This window comes from Phallusia mammillata, chromosome 8 (assembly GCF_965637545.1).
Source record: "Phallusia mammillata chromosome 8, kaPhaMamm4.hap1.1, whole genome shotgun sequence".
NCBI classification, from domain to species: Eukaryota; Metazoa; Chordata; class Ascidiacea; order Phlebobranchia; family Ascidiidae; genus Phallusia; species Phallusia mammillata.
Window position 1 is genome coordinate 4,350,508 of NC_137259.1, and position 15,603 is coordinate 4,366,110.

The 15,603-nt window shown below is 39.1% G+C and overlaps 1 protein-coding gene across 1 annotated transcript; it reads left to right on the forward strand.

Annotated features, from left to right (window-relative positions):
• The first annotated feature begins 14 nt into the window (after window positions 1–14).
• On the forward strand, window positions 15–14,878 carry LOC145205015 (protein Wnt-9a-like). Its single transcript, XM_080077637.1, has 8 exons — window positions 15–646; window positions 5,925–6,088; window positions 6,158–6,219; window positions 6,626–7,427; window positions 9,737–9,887; window positions 10,187–10,304; window positions 12,110–12,250; window positions 13,488–14,878. Exons 1-8 carry the CDS (start codon window positions 570–572, stop codon window positions 13,929–13,931), a joined length of 1,959 nt encoding a protein of 652 aa, XP_079933763.1. The 5' UTR covers window positions 15–569; the 3' UTR covers window positions 13,932–14,878.
• Window positions 14,879–15,603: the final 725 nt, after the last annotated feature.

A 15,603-nucleotide genomic window follows, 5' to 3' on the forward strand; every position in this document is an offset into this window, starting at 1 on the left:
GTCAATAGTATCTTTAAACACATTAACCACCGCATCATTTTTGCAGGCACAGATAACGACAAAAAGAAACAATTCAGGTGGAAGGAAATTAGATTAAGAAATCTGTTGCCGCTTTACATTTACCGCCTACGTCATCCGGTGCTCTGACGTCACTCAGTGCCAATCTCAAGTCAGCGCGGGGCCTTTATTTCGGTCGGGAGCGCGTGAGAAACTGACTCGATCATTTAAGCTTGGACGGCGGAAGCAATTCCGAGGCAGATTGTTTGAAATTCTCTGCGAGGTTACTCTTGATTTCAGCGCGTGGTGACGGTACGCTGCCTGGCAGAGGCGACGCATTGAGCTATAAACGCGCGTCTTCACAACTGAGCGAATACGAAGAAAAAAAACGGGATCATTCAGTCTAAGAGGCGAGCTGAACTGGAGGTTGGATATTTCTTTCTTACGAATAAATTCATTCTGAACAGTTTGCTGCACTACTTATTTCTATTGAGTGGAGTTTTTTAAATTGGAAATCTGAGGGATATACCTTTTGGTTGTTTTGTTTGTGAGAAGTTTGATCTTGAGAAAAGATGTTAACTTCAACGGTGGTGCAAGTTCTTTTTGTTCAATTTACTGCGATGATCGTATCCTGTGATGGATATTTCGGGTAAGTTTACTAAATTTAAATTAATTGTAACAGGGCAGTATTATGAAGGTCTTTCATTTTGTGCAACCACCAATTCTTAACATTTGTAAAACCAACCACTTTATCATGAGTATGTATCAATTACCATTTAGGCATGTACAAAAATATCAAATAAGCCTGTGTCAAAAAATTGTCGGCTGTGAGACATTTGGTAATTATTTTATCGCGCCTAAACCTTGATAAAAAATAGAGTAATTGTTTAAATTCGCAGATTTATTTTAATTTAAAAAATATGGTAATGCGAAAATTTTAAATCTGAGCATATCTACTTTTCAACGTTTTGCGCAAAACGATAGCTTTGACATAAAATATTGGCTCGCATAACCAGACACAATGGATGGGAAGCGGGGAGATGCGATTATTTGACGAAACAGAGCGTAAACTGGGAGCATCAGTAAGCAAGGCAAATTCGCACCAATAACTCTACGCTAGCTTCTATAGGGCGAAAAGTCAATTGCGTTGACCACATAACATTGCTCTGACGTTATGTTGCCAATTACACAAGTCTGTGGTGGTGTTGGTAATGCCAAAGTCGCCATTGAAGTTAGCGCACTGATGGCACGAGCCTTTTAGGTGCCCTGTTGTGTAAATTGTGTGCTGCAAGTTGCTGTTTACGGAGACAGTAGACCTGAGTTTGTTGGTGGTGCTCACGCTCGCTAAACACGTACAATCACTGTTCCCACATCGCTATGCAAGCGGGCACAACCCAGGTGTCCCACAAATTGTAACGACAAACACTTTTGTGCTTGCAAGGCCTTGCTAGCATTTTCTACCGCATACGTGTTCGAAAAAATCTCTACGTTTTGCGAGGCACTTTTTAACCTAAGCCAGAGCACATAATCAAAGTTGTGTTGATGCCAGCGGGCGATGGGATAGTTAAGCGTTCCTTCACCAATTCAATAGCCGCGACTTATGTTACTGCTTGCCCATAAACATGCGTTGCCATTATGGTGGTGTTGTGGAGCTGATGTGCTGAATAGACATGGGGGGAATTTGGCACAGAGGTGTCTGCCCAACTTTCAGGACCGGTACGACTGACCCTCTCCAAGAGCGCTTCGAGATAACGTTCGGTTGTCGAGCACGGTTTAAGCCTTTGTTAATCGCTTGTTTACAGTGTTGACAAGTTGTCTTACAATCGTTACATCTCGCCGTGGCGGGGTGATTGAATTTATGAATGGGTTGTAAGCGCACAACTTTCCGCCTTTTGTTTTCTACGGGGTATCTGAATGAATAAGAGAGAATATACCTCTGTACACTCCAACGCGATAAAAAAATATATTATGACGACTTAAAATAGTAGTAGGCACTGTGCACTGTGCACTGTGCAGTCCAATACCTACAAACGTACTTACAATATATTTATTAATTCAGCGACTTGTGTGAGCATGTACAGCCCAATAGGTTTGTTTTTGGTAACCATAATCTTCGGTCCCAAATAAACCAAACTTCATACATCTTCACATTAGGAAATTACATAGGTATATATACGCAAGTAATTTCTTTAGTTCAATAAAAAAAACAGCATTTTTTCTTTATCATTTCAAAAAAAGTTAACTACAAACGACTCGCATAATCTTGCACTATTAGGACGCTATTTTAGTCATACAGCAATGCGTCGCTTAAACAAATCAAATCACCAACATATTCCAAAACTCAAAAGTTATAAAACATACAAAGAGTTTTTATTTAGAACTTGTTGCGAGGGCTGCTGAACAATCATGCCAAAAATCGTTCGAAAGTATATCGTCACTTTTTATTTGCACAGGCTGAAATTGCGCTGTTCAGGGGCCCCTTGAGTGTGTGATTGCGTCGGTATGACGCCCTTTGAGCAAATCGGTCACTCCTATTGGGTCTTCTTTTCCATTTGACGTGCTGAGATTGGTTTAGAGTACCTCGCAGACGGAAATAGTATCAAGCACTTGTTAAACAGACAACTATTTCAGCATACACACACACCGATGTGTGATTGTATTGAATACATAATGGCTTGCTGATAGCGTTTCTACGTTTAAGAAGTTTTAAGGGATTTAAACCGCATCCAAACGTTTGAAATTTACAACCACTTGTAGCGAATTGATGTAACAATTGTGAAAACGTGTACTTGATTCTCAAAACAAAATCGTACGATAATTTAGGGTTGTATTCTATTTTTTTCAAAACAGAAGACATAAAACCTTTTCTACTATAGTTTTCGCACTGCTGATCTCCGATTCATTTCATTATTCCATGTAAACACCTTTAAGTCACCCTCTAGATGGAAATCATATCCTGGCAACTGATAAATCACTTGGCTCTGACCTCGGAAATTGATCATCAGTCTTAGATGGCGTTCCCACGACATGGTCTAGTGTTAGGGTTGGCAAATAAGAGATCACTTGTTCTATAAACAGACTGAAATAGAGGAGTTTGGTGCACTTGACAGCCCACTCACTCGAAAACAGACAAATCCGCCAATCTTGTTACTAAGCGTGAGAAGAATGAGTTACTTGTGATAAGGATTGTGGCATTAGACTGTGGATGTTGGTGTTGAGGACCTCGACAATAAAGACGGGAAAGACAGGATTTGATTCGCCTTTTGTGGGCAATGTTTCGTGTAGGATGATGACCGGGTTTTTGGCACAAAACATGCAGTTATTCACCAAATCCTGTGGGCAGTTGTCCGTACTCCAAAAGCGAACTAGATGTGTAGACACAAACACTCAAACGCCCAAAGTTCATGGCGCGGAAAAACTATACATTACGTGTTTTGAGAGAACAGTTCTTGCTAAAGAGAAACAGCCAATCGATAAATAACGTGGATAACACTGAAATGACGAGACATTTCATATTCGCCCACGAGCTCTAACTCACCCAGTCCGCGACATACATAAACTTTAACAAACATTCTGGTGAGCCGTGCGGCTTTCCATGCCAATGCACACCCAGCCTTCCGCGAGGAACGATTAGGTAACGTGAAACGAGCGGTGTTTTGGTTCTGTTGTCAGTTTCCACCAACCAGGAACAATTTACAGCGGGTTTTGGTTACCTTGGGCCCAATAAAGGGCCAGAAACGGCCGCAGGTGCCGTATCAGCCAAAGGACAAGTGCATTTGTGGCGCATGCACTGTTTATCCTTACTCGAGGCCATTAGGGTGCAGGAAGACAGTAGGACAAGGCGGGAGCTTAGCAGAAAGCCATTACCTACAACCCCGCAAATAACCTGCAATCCTTTTCCATTATATACTACCTGAATTCCATTCGTCTGACGCAAAGCCCAGTGTTTTTTTAATGTCTTGTGGTAAAAAGATGTTTGAAATGAGGGAATTTTAACACTTAGTTGTTTTTGTCCATCCTTAATGAATGTTACTGATTTTCCATTTCTGATAAGTGATGTCACATTGGAAACAGTAAACAAATTAACATTATTACACCACAGTTTCTTACTCATCGGATTTGAATACATGTGCAGTCAATCTTCACGCATGGCCAATAGACAGGCATAAAAAATGACTTTCAAAGTTAAAAATACAACGTCCAACAAGTTGCGTAACGCGCTTACTTACTAATTTCGAGCTTGTTTAGTCAACAAACCTTTCTGGGTCGGAACTATGTACGGGGGCAGAGGCGAGCGAGGAAGCTTCCTTAATACGGACCATTAGTGACACTGCGCTACTTTCTCTTCTTCTACGAGATGTTAATTGCGCGCGGTCGCTTTGTCGCAACTCTTGCCGCTCTGCTGACTTGGAAAATCGGCTGCGCGGTGAAACAAGAGCAACATCCGCGCTGGCATCATTTTTATCAGTTCCACATAAACCAATAGTAAAAATTTGGTTTCAGGGCGCTAGCTCCTTTGTATTAACCCTTTTAAAGCACAATGCCCCACAGCCAATGAGTTTTAAAATGCATTGTTAAACCTATGTGGGTGGAGAATCATTACAGTTCACCTATACAGGTGTGGGGTGAATCCGCCGGCAAGTAACACAATGAATCATACTTCACGTGAATAATGTCAGGGTTTTTCGGCTAATTATCCATTACTGCGCTAACATGGCAGTGTTACTAAATATCATGTTGTATATATAAATAGAAAGTCCATTAATGAAAGAAGTAATACTTGCCAAATAAACTATGTGTTTCGATTTAAGTGAATGCAGGTGGTAAAGTTTTCGTTCAGTTTGTGTACTGCTCGGTAATAAATAACAGGATAACTTTAGTAACGGCATTGTTTAAAACAACAAAAACATTAGTGGAATTTGATTTGAGGGAAACTTTGCATACAACATTCAAGCAGCACAACCTTACGCCCATTTCTTTGTCACTGGGATCGAAAACACAAAAACAGATCAACGGTAATTTAAACTAAGACTGTAAACAGAAATCAAAGTAAAAAAGTCAGACACCAACTTAACATATGAACCCCTTGAAAAGGCCTTTCAGCTGGTTAATCTAATCTCCTTATTCGTTTCTTAACCAGTCTATAGAAAGTGTTGAGGTTGGCGCTGTGGCATCTATTATCAAGACCTTGTTTGGTTAAATTAAATCTCACTGCAGTGGTGCAATGCGAGTCGGTGTTGTTTGGTTGCCAACATTTCTGTCGTGGGAAGCTCGACGGTTTTGTCGCCATTTTGTGAAAAAGCAAGTAAAGAGCGACGCCGGCGATTGTCCTGTGACTGCACGTATTAGTTCACTACGGAAATAGAGACACATTCTTGTAGCGGGTATAAGCGAATCCTTCGTACGTTAAGAATGTTTTTGTTTAGTTTTTTGTATGAAGGCCACGTCGACGACAATACCTGACAAACTACTTTTGTTTAATATGTGAACTAAACGATGCTTTTCTCGCAAATACATTGTTTTTACCGACGTTTCAACGTCCTTTTTGGTCACCTTCAGTAGGTTATTAATTTTATATATTTACCAGAATGGCATCATTTAGATTTTGCTGTTTTGTTTGGTGTAATTACTTTTCGGTTTTACGAATTGCTGGTATTGTGGTACACATATAAGAACGCTATAATTTATCTACATTGATCTCTAACAAACACATATCTGTTCGTGATCTTTAAAGTCATTTTATGTTTCAACTACGCCCATAAATAAACACCTCTCCTCGCTGCAGGAAACACGCATTAGTGGGCTTATGTAAAAGTAATTTGAAGAGAACAAACATTTTTCCTCTAACCACTCAATCGAACAATTTTGTGACAGTTGTAAACTTTGACATAAGTAGCCCCAACCCTAAAACTCATTCAATTTTGTAGACTCACGGGAAAGGGGCAGCTGCGGAACCTGTGGGACATACAAGCCTCATCGTTGGCGGCTGCAACTAACCTTGACGGAGACACAGAGAACCCAGGTTTACCAGAACCATCACGCGATTATAAACCGGTCAACCTTAGTCCAATACCAAAAGACCGATCTAAAGGTAGATTTTTGGCGACTGGTTTGTGATTTAAATGATTCCATATGCTAATCTGTGTACTTTTGTTTGCAGGAGCTTCAGACAGTTATTCGAAAATCGATGGACATGATGGTTACAGGTCTGAATACACAAAGGTACTAACAAGGTGTTTTTAATTTGGTCCTGCAAGTTGTTTAATGTTAAAAGCATACCGTTTGTTTTTCGACAATATATGTTAATTAAAAGGGATTCTTTAGCTTTTTGTAAACCAAAGGCGCACTCTTTTTAACAAACAACATCAAGTATTTCGCGCATTTGTCGAAATAAAACTCTCAATAAATTGGCAAACCAAAAGCTAAAAAAACACTTTAAAATCAGAATTTTGTTTAGAAAAGCGTGTTCCTAAAACTTTTTTGTCGCTACCTCTAAAAACAACGAAAAAAATTCAGTTACCTCCTATGTAAAAAAAACTAAATTTATTATCTATACCGTCACGTAACTATAACATAACCACTGATCTAAACTCTTAAATCCAGTTGAAACTGAAACCATACGGTCTAGGTCCCGTCAAGCGGAGGCAGACGAAACTATCGAACACATCATTCACAGAAGTCGAGTACATTACCCCCCACAAGACGAGTTTCACCTGGGGATTGGAAGCGACCTCCAAGACGTTACCCCCAATCTACAGTAACCTCACATACTCATCAACCACGTGACACGCAAGCGGCCATCAACCGACGTCATCAGACCACGTGGGCGAGTCGACGACGTCATCCAACTGACGGACAATCAAAAAATGGAACTGAGGTTTCCAGGCGTATTGTTAAGCTTATGAGTGGAGATCTTGGACGAGTAAGAAGTGAACGAGAAAGTGGAAAGAAACGGGACTTAAACAAAGCTCACTTGAATTCCTACATTGTGTCAACATCGTTTACCAATGCGCAAATTCCTTCTCGTGTTGCCCAGTTTGACGATGCAAGACAATACGTGGCAGACCAATTTCTATTATCCGCCAACAGGACTTCAGAAAACGCTACCTCAAGGTTCACTACGAATTCTGAACCGTTTCTTGGACTGGACGAAGATAGCTTCGCATCCTATACAGCTTTTATGAAGTCCAAATTCGGGAACTTCACCCCATTGGTGGAGCCGCGGAACATTGACCGACGGGCAGCTAGAAGGATGTGCAACAATTTTGCGTTGACTGCGAGCCAGTTGAAAAAATGTAGAAGAGACCCAGGGATGCCTCAGGTGCTAAGCGAGGCCACCCACATAGCCGCGGCCGAATGCCAGTATCAGTTTAGATACGAAAAGTGGAATTGTTCGCTGGGAAGCTCCAGGATCAAGATGCTTGATAAAGGTGGGTTTTGTAAAGAGCAAAATTTTTTTCACAAAAAACATAATTGCAGGATCTTGTATACAATGATGCATGTTTTACAACAATAATAACAATAGTCACATTTAAAATCTTAGAAGAACATACTCCTACTCGGATTATGACATTTATGTTTTTGATCCAGCAATACTCAAGTCTGTATAGTTCTTAAAAATTACCGCCAAATTTCGGCACATCAGTATTTTAAACAAGGCTACAATGGCAAAATACTGCAAACAAAACTTGTTTTCTTGACGTGACCACAAAGTATACCAAACCACATGTGGTTAAACAGCTGTTTGTCAGTGGTCTAATCTATTTCAAGCGCCTTAATTGATATTTAAAACTTCCTTCCGACAGGCCAATAAACGATAAAGACACGCGCAATCAATAGGAACTTGTTGGGTTGTGGGTCTCACCGCTTCCCACCCGGTATTGGCCAATCGCTTGTATATCAGTTCAGCATTTGCGCCATCAAGAGAGGTCGTGTTAAAAGAGAAATGCTTGCCATTAAAATGTCAAGGGCCAAATGTCACAACGTAACGTCTGGGCAACTTAAACAACAAATTCGTTAATGATGTGATCTGATTAAGCCATCAACGACTAGTTACACGTTTCTAAAAGATTTTTAGATTTTAAGAATTTTAACTAAAATTTATGGAGGGATTTATTCTCAATATATTTTTGTACAAACTTGACCAGTAAACACATTATTTTACCAATTTACACCAGATGACGCTGTCTCCACACACGCAGCATTTTACAAAACTCGAACACAATCTATTTGACTATACCTGATCATAAAGCTTATACCGACCATAAGATTAATGAATTTAACTACGTCGATTACAAAGTAATACCTATTGGGTTCAATGCAGTCTTAAGAGAACACACCGCAAAGCACGACCTACGTCAAACATGTGACAACCACTGACCTAAAAGTAAACCGATTTCTAAGCATGCTTAAATTCCACATACACAAAGGTCGCAAGCAGTTCTTACATGGCACAGGTTTTTTGTCTGTATGTTGCAGTTCAGGCCACCCACATTTGAGTTGTGTGCAAAATAAGCACACGAACAGCAAAAGGGGCTTAAGTGCTTGCAGAAACTGCACAACAAATGTGTTTGGCACCGTTCAATACGGGTGCAAGAGCCGGGTGGCATTGAAATGATTTGAAAGAAACAATGTGTTCATAACCCGTAACTGAAAACAGCACCGCGCTCTGTTTCGTTGCAATGCGAAGTTTAACAAGATAGTTTAGGCAACAAGGTGGAATTCTCCTTGTATGTAAAAGTAAGTTTACTAAGACGAACATAAATTGCGATTAGCCCTGAAGCATCCATGCGTACATTTGAACTATTGGATGACATAGTTTGTGTAACAACCTATAGTGAAAGATTAGACTGTAACCAGGTAAACGCTTATTGGACTGATTGTACCCATTCGAGAAAACAGAGAGTTTGAAATCAAACTTGTAAATATAGAGAAAGTTCGATGTAGCACGTTTGGTGTGCGATTACACATATTTATAAAAAAAATCTCAACAAAATCTGATTGTTGACGGAATTAGACCAATCAAAACATTGTCCACATCAAACGATCGTAGGGTCTGATAACATTCAGATCAGAAACTTCATAAACTGGGTCTTAGTTGACGTAACGTAAAGCAAGTCATGTGACATCCCGGGATATAGGAAGGATTTAAGTTGTCAAACAACTCTGCAGTGATAAGTTGTAAAGAAGGGAAGAAGGATTGAGGACGAACAATACGACAGTGGCATCACTGTCAATAATAGGCGCCATCCGCCGCATTGTTAACTCTCATTAAAAGACGATTTTTCAATTAACTCTTTTCGGTATTTCCTTTCACAGCAAGCGCCGATGTAGTGGCGTGAAGGAAGGGCCTGTGTTGTGTTGGTATTTGTATCTCTTGCGCTTAATATAGATAGTTTTAGGCAAAGTATAAGATGATAAATTAAAATTTACACAATTGCTTAAGGACAAATTAAAAACATATTTCGAACAAAAATTTTGTCACCTCAGAACTGTTTTAAAAAAATTATTATTAGCAAAATAGCGCCTTTTTTCACACTGTCATTAATCTATCAGAAAAGATCTTTCTGTGAACCTATGATTGTCGCAAAAATCAAGAAGATACTTAATCGGAACCGTGCGTTTTGTCGAAGAACATGACTCTACTTTACACAAACATTCATAGCTTTGGAATAAACTTTTTTAAAACATTTTTTTAGCAAAAAAAATACTGATACTGAGTCGCTTTTGTTCTTTACAGGGACAAAGGAGACCGCATTTTTGTATTCCATCTCTTCGGCGGGTTTAACACACACTGTTGCGAGAGCTTGTGCAAACGGTTATCTCACCAGATGTTCCTGTGAAGCAAATTATCCAGGAGTGCCTAAAAACCAAGCGTGGATGTGGGGCGGGTGAGTTTACAAATTATACCCGGTTTTAATTAATCATTCCAAATTTATGTGATGTACTTGTTAGTGTGTTTGCACAGGAATTTATGCTGGGTAGAATTCTGTTGGGTTACAATATTTGTTAGAACTGCTTAAAATATACGTGTTTTTGGTTTAGGAATATTTTTGTGTAACAATTTCTGAATGGTTTTATAAGTTTTAGGTGCTTTATATCGCTTTTAAAAACACATTCTATAGTGTTCATGTGCAAAATAAAACGTTGGTGTTACAAAAAAAAGCCTTACAACGTACATATCTTTTAGATGTGGAGACAACGTACGATACGCAGCTCGGTTCGTGCGCAAATTTCTCCGATCACGCCACAGAAACAAGGATGTTCGGGCCAGAGTGAATCAACACAACAGTGATGTTGGAATAAGGGTAAGTGTAAATCTGTACGTGCGAGGGCCAAATCCACAAAAGGGGCCCACATTTCAAAAACACTCAAATCATTCAAATGTTAGTTTTTGAAATTGACATTTTTCACAGTAGAATACGATATGACACACGTCAAAACTTGATAACATGGAATATTCAATCTCTTCTTGACTAAAACAACAAGCCCAAAACCCTAAACAAACTTTGTTGAAAACGCTTTTCTTGAGAGTGTTTTCGCGGCAAGTAAACTTCTAAGCAAACCAGTATCGTGTTAAGTGGACAGTCGCTTAATCCCGTGTGCTGCGATGAAAACAAAGGAAAATTTGTGTATATTCAGTATGGAGTGGTTACACGTGTGACAAGTGGCCACTTTGCCGAAAATTCGGACAATCGATCACACTATATCGCCCATTTTTGTTGGGCACGTTCCGATAAGTAATGTCAGCGAAAGTTTCTATAGCAATCCAACATAACCGTATATATCGCAAAACCTTATACATCAAACATGTTAGTTCATAGGCTTGTTAGGAAGCTGTAGTTTTCTTTTTCAATAATGCAAAACTCGCACAAAAGACCAATCTTGTCACCAGCTGCACTGATGAAACTTTATAGGACGAAAAGAGTGTGTACTGTCTGCAGCAAACTTATCATAGTATTGGCACGTCACTTTTATGTTGAAGAAGACTGATACGTTTTGACATTAGGTATGACAACTAACAACACGAAAACAAATCAAAATAAACTCCAGACAGTTGCATACCAGACATTCGGAAGGCTATTCACTAAATGACAGCGCAATTTTACCTGAAGTCTGGTCGCAAAGTCGCGCACAATAGGGAAGACACTCAACTGTACAGTGCCGTGATTACGCGGATTTGAGCATGGCAAAGGTTGGATTTGGAAATGGTTTAGCCACCAAATCCACGCATCCACTCATAAGACCCTTTCCTCAATTTGTGACGTTCGGTTCCCGTAGTGAGTACGTTCTTCGCCCCGCCACTACGTCATAGCTCACATAGTTTGAGATTTAAGGTTAGATTTGGAGTGTCCGATGCACGTCATCGTACGATAACGAAAAAATATATGAAAAGTTGGCACCCAATGTTCAAGATATACACTTTTTGAACTATTTGAAATGACAAACTGAACATAAAATACCATAAGTTTCTTCAAATTTAGTTTGTTGAGAAAGAACAACATGGCCAAATAGAAAAGGGATGGAAACCCTAATTTGTTTAAACTATTCTTCTGTATAAGTTGTCTCAACTCAAATACTCAATTCATAACAGACAGGTTATCTTCCATAAAATTAATGTCCAGAATAATTGAGCAATGCCACATACCAGGCGAGTGTGTTTTAAGAAGGAACAAAATAGCCCTTTTTTACCAATGTAACATAAATTACAAGCAATAACAGCAAATCGTGTTACAGTGCCTGGTCATAAGACAAAAAAGACTTCAGGTCGCACGATTTGACCTTGCAGCACTGACCTGGCACGGCAGAGGTTACGGGCCTGAGAGGTGCCACTAAATCGGCTTCTTTCAAAATTTAACAGTGACACATTTTTAGACATCATACTTTAGTTATGGCATTGCTACATACCACATTGGTGATATTTTTGCACACAATATCAAAAAACGTGAACAAAAGATTCTCATGGTTTTGAAATATCTTTTTTTTTTGGTGGGGGGTATAGTTTTGCAACAAAAAATGAAAAAAATACTTAATGTATAGAAATAGCCTAAACGTACCCGTATTTCAAAAAAGATGACTTTGTTTCATTAACTTATTTGTTTTATTATTTTAGATCGTAAAATCAAACGTTGGTCAAGCCTGCAAGTGCCACGGTGTATCGGGATCATGCACCACCGAAACGTGTTGGAGGAAAATGGTTCCGTTTGATGTGATCGGCAAAAAAGTCAAACGCGCCTACGATAAAGCTGTCAAGGTAATGTCATAAAATTACTAATGTCATATGATTTGTGTTCATGATTACTGGTGATTGGGATTTTACAAGTTATGTACGCGTATTGATCATGGTTGCAAATTTGGATTGGCAGCCAAGTTAATACAGTAACAGGAGCGATTTATCTTACGATCGTTGCATCGAGATATAAGTTACTTTTAGACTCCGAACGTTAATAATCACGTTTAGTTGGCTTAGAAGTGTAAAACACATGTTAAAGCCCACACAAAAGATCAAAAAACAACGTAGAAAATGTGAGTACATTATAAAGCTCAGTATTTTTCACCCACTAGCTCTCTTTTTATTACCAGTTCACAAATAAATTGAATAATGTAACACCTTAACTTTTAGGTCTTTAAGGCTTGGTGACTTTAGCCATAAATTAGCATAAAAGAAAAAACAATTTGAAGAAAACTTTGAAACGAACATGATCAACCGTCAATTCTTTTCATGTACTTCTAGTCTGAAAGTTTAGAAACTAAGCACCGGTCTAGATAGGACCCTGAGAACTTTGAAGGTCCTTGAAGTTACATTAAGTTTAGAAAACAGTATGGAAATCGTAAAACCTATTCCCCGTTTTTTGCGTACAAAAGGAAATACTTGAAGCAGTTATCACTTCGAGCCCCAGACGGTTACGTCATTGTGTAATGGCTTGGAACGTATGTCGTAACATTTTGTGGGACGCAAAACGGCTGATTTCACATGAGATATTATAAAGCGGTTCTCCCGTTTCCGCTGTAGTAGGGACATTTAAGCTTTGTGCTTGTATTTGTCGCAAACCATTTATGACTCATTGAGTAAAAAGGTTAAGCGACCTCAAACACATAAATTCCCATAGCATTAACAAGTTGCATTAAATAAAGTTTCGTTGTAATTTCAAGGCTTTATGATGCACACCTTTATAAAGTAACAAAAACTCAGGGATATTTTGTGTTTCCAGTCTTTCTGCGTCCGTAAACCTTAAATAGTGGATGAAAAAAAACTAAAAAAAAACGGTTTGCTATAGTAAATGCCTCCTGAATTTAGGCAATAGCCAGGTAGTTTAAATTGATTATGGTTCGTCTTCATACAAAGTATTTTGTAACCAAATATTTTTGTGACATTATTAAAACATATTGTATTGACGAATAGACTAACATAAAAACCGTAAGAAGTTGTTTTAATATCAAGCGCAATAGTTGCTTTTATCGTAGTCTAATAGTATCTATGTTTATTTAAGGTCGGTGGGGTAAATAACGCAAATGGAGTGCCCAACCTGATACGGAGAGGCCGAGCTCCTAACAAGAGGCTTGCAGTGACTACGCAACTTCAGCTACAACGGGTTCGGCATCACAACGCAAACGTTAACAACAGACCAAATCACACGCCACCACCTCAAGAAAATCCTAAACAGCGAAAAAATGCGCTAATTGGAAACCCGAAGAACAAGGAGATGGTGTTCCTGGAGTCGTCTCCGTCGTACTGCTCCAAAACAAAGTACTCCCTCGGTACTAAGGGGCGAATATGCAATAAGAAGAAAGACTGTGACCGTATCTGCTGCGGGAGAGGTTACACGACGCACGTGCGAATTATACGACGTTCGTGCAATTGTCAAGTTCAATGGTGCTGCTATGTCCAATGCGCCGTGTGTACCGACAGAAAGGTGATAAACACTTGCTTGTGAACGTGAAATCACAAATAGCTGTATGTAACCATCAGCGGCGAAAGGCCTCATGAGAAGAGGGTGGTATGGCGTTTCCCCGTGTTTTAGCATTGGACGATCAGAGTGCAGGAGACACTCTCCTCTGCACACAATCTTATCTTCAACACACGAACTTCAAATCCAGCAATTTTGCACTATACTGTGACTGCTTTTAATGTAATTCTTCAAAACACCTTTTAAAATGGGTCTTTGGAGGGATATTATCATATACATTACCTTGTTAAATTACTGCTGTTAAACAACAGTCAAATATACGCCAATCTTATCCATATAAATTTGCTACAAAGTATTTTGAAATTGCGTTTGTGACATGTCCAAATAACTCTTAAACCTTTTGCGCTTTAAAGTTTTGACCAAGTGCGTTCAAACATTGCACTATTTACAGTTTTGACCCTAACGGTTGTCCTTCAGAGCGACGACCCAGTATGTTATGATCATTGCACTATATACGGAAAGTTTTTGACCCTAAATGATGTCGTTCTTCATTTTGTGGATTAGAACATTTATTCATTTTTCTAATATGCGTCGTTGAACCAAGACCAAGCTTGAATCTGTCTACCAACTGATTCAAAAAATTGAATTATTGTTCCTATGGCTGCTAAAAAAAATTGCGTAAACTTTTGATTAGCGATATCCAAGCGCTATTGCCAAAAACGGACAAAAAACGGTTTTGCTATTTGGCGAAACGATTTTGGTAGCAATGGACTTTAGGCTTTTTGCTTCAACCATTACCTTCCGTGTGTTGCCTTGTATTTTGATTGACATCTTTTATTTATTACCTTCTCAACTAACTCGCGTTTCATCGTTTTTATTCTGGTTGTTGCTACATGCTTCAAGCTTAAGAATTCTTCAGTGGTTTCTGCGCTAGTTTCGTAACCCTTTGTGTAAATAAAAACCATTTGGACAAAGGCTTGTACACTAGCCCAGTGCTCTTCAACCGGTGTGCACGGTGCACCCTTGGGTGTACCAAAATATGCATGGGGTGCACCAGTACGAAGGGGTATACAAGGGTGCATCACAAACTTTTAATAAACCATTAATATTTGACTGTCAGGATATTAGAAAAAAGATGTAGGTTTCAAATGATGTGAGCCAAGGTAAACTTTTTCAATGTTTTATCCCCGTGTCAAGTTTGATAGGGTCTGTGTTACAGTCGGGTTATATTAGGACATCAAGTTTTGGCTTTTTCTCCGGTGTTTCACAGAAAATTCGCGAACATATGCTTGGATTATTGGTAGCAATTCAAGCAATTTTTGCGAGCTCCGTTTGGTTTGATTTACATGATGATATGCATAATGATTTTCCATATCGCTTTTATCTCAGTTAACCTTTTTAAGTAAACAGGGTGCATGAGTTCGTCACAACAACTTTAACGGTTCACCAAGCCAAAAAAGGTTGAAGAGCACTGCACTAGCCAACCCAAAATCGTTTTTTACAGCTTCAGTTGAGTTCACAAAACAATCACTCTATTAATTCCCTTGTAGCCGATGGGTAATACAGACGGTATATAGAGGAAAGATTAGAATGACCTATAAAAGTGATAAAGCTTGAGGAAAGACATTTGGGTAGACCTTCAAAGATAAAGTGTGAAAAATATTAATAATGCAATCAGCATTCTTTCGAGCATCTGCAC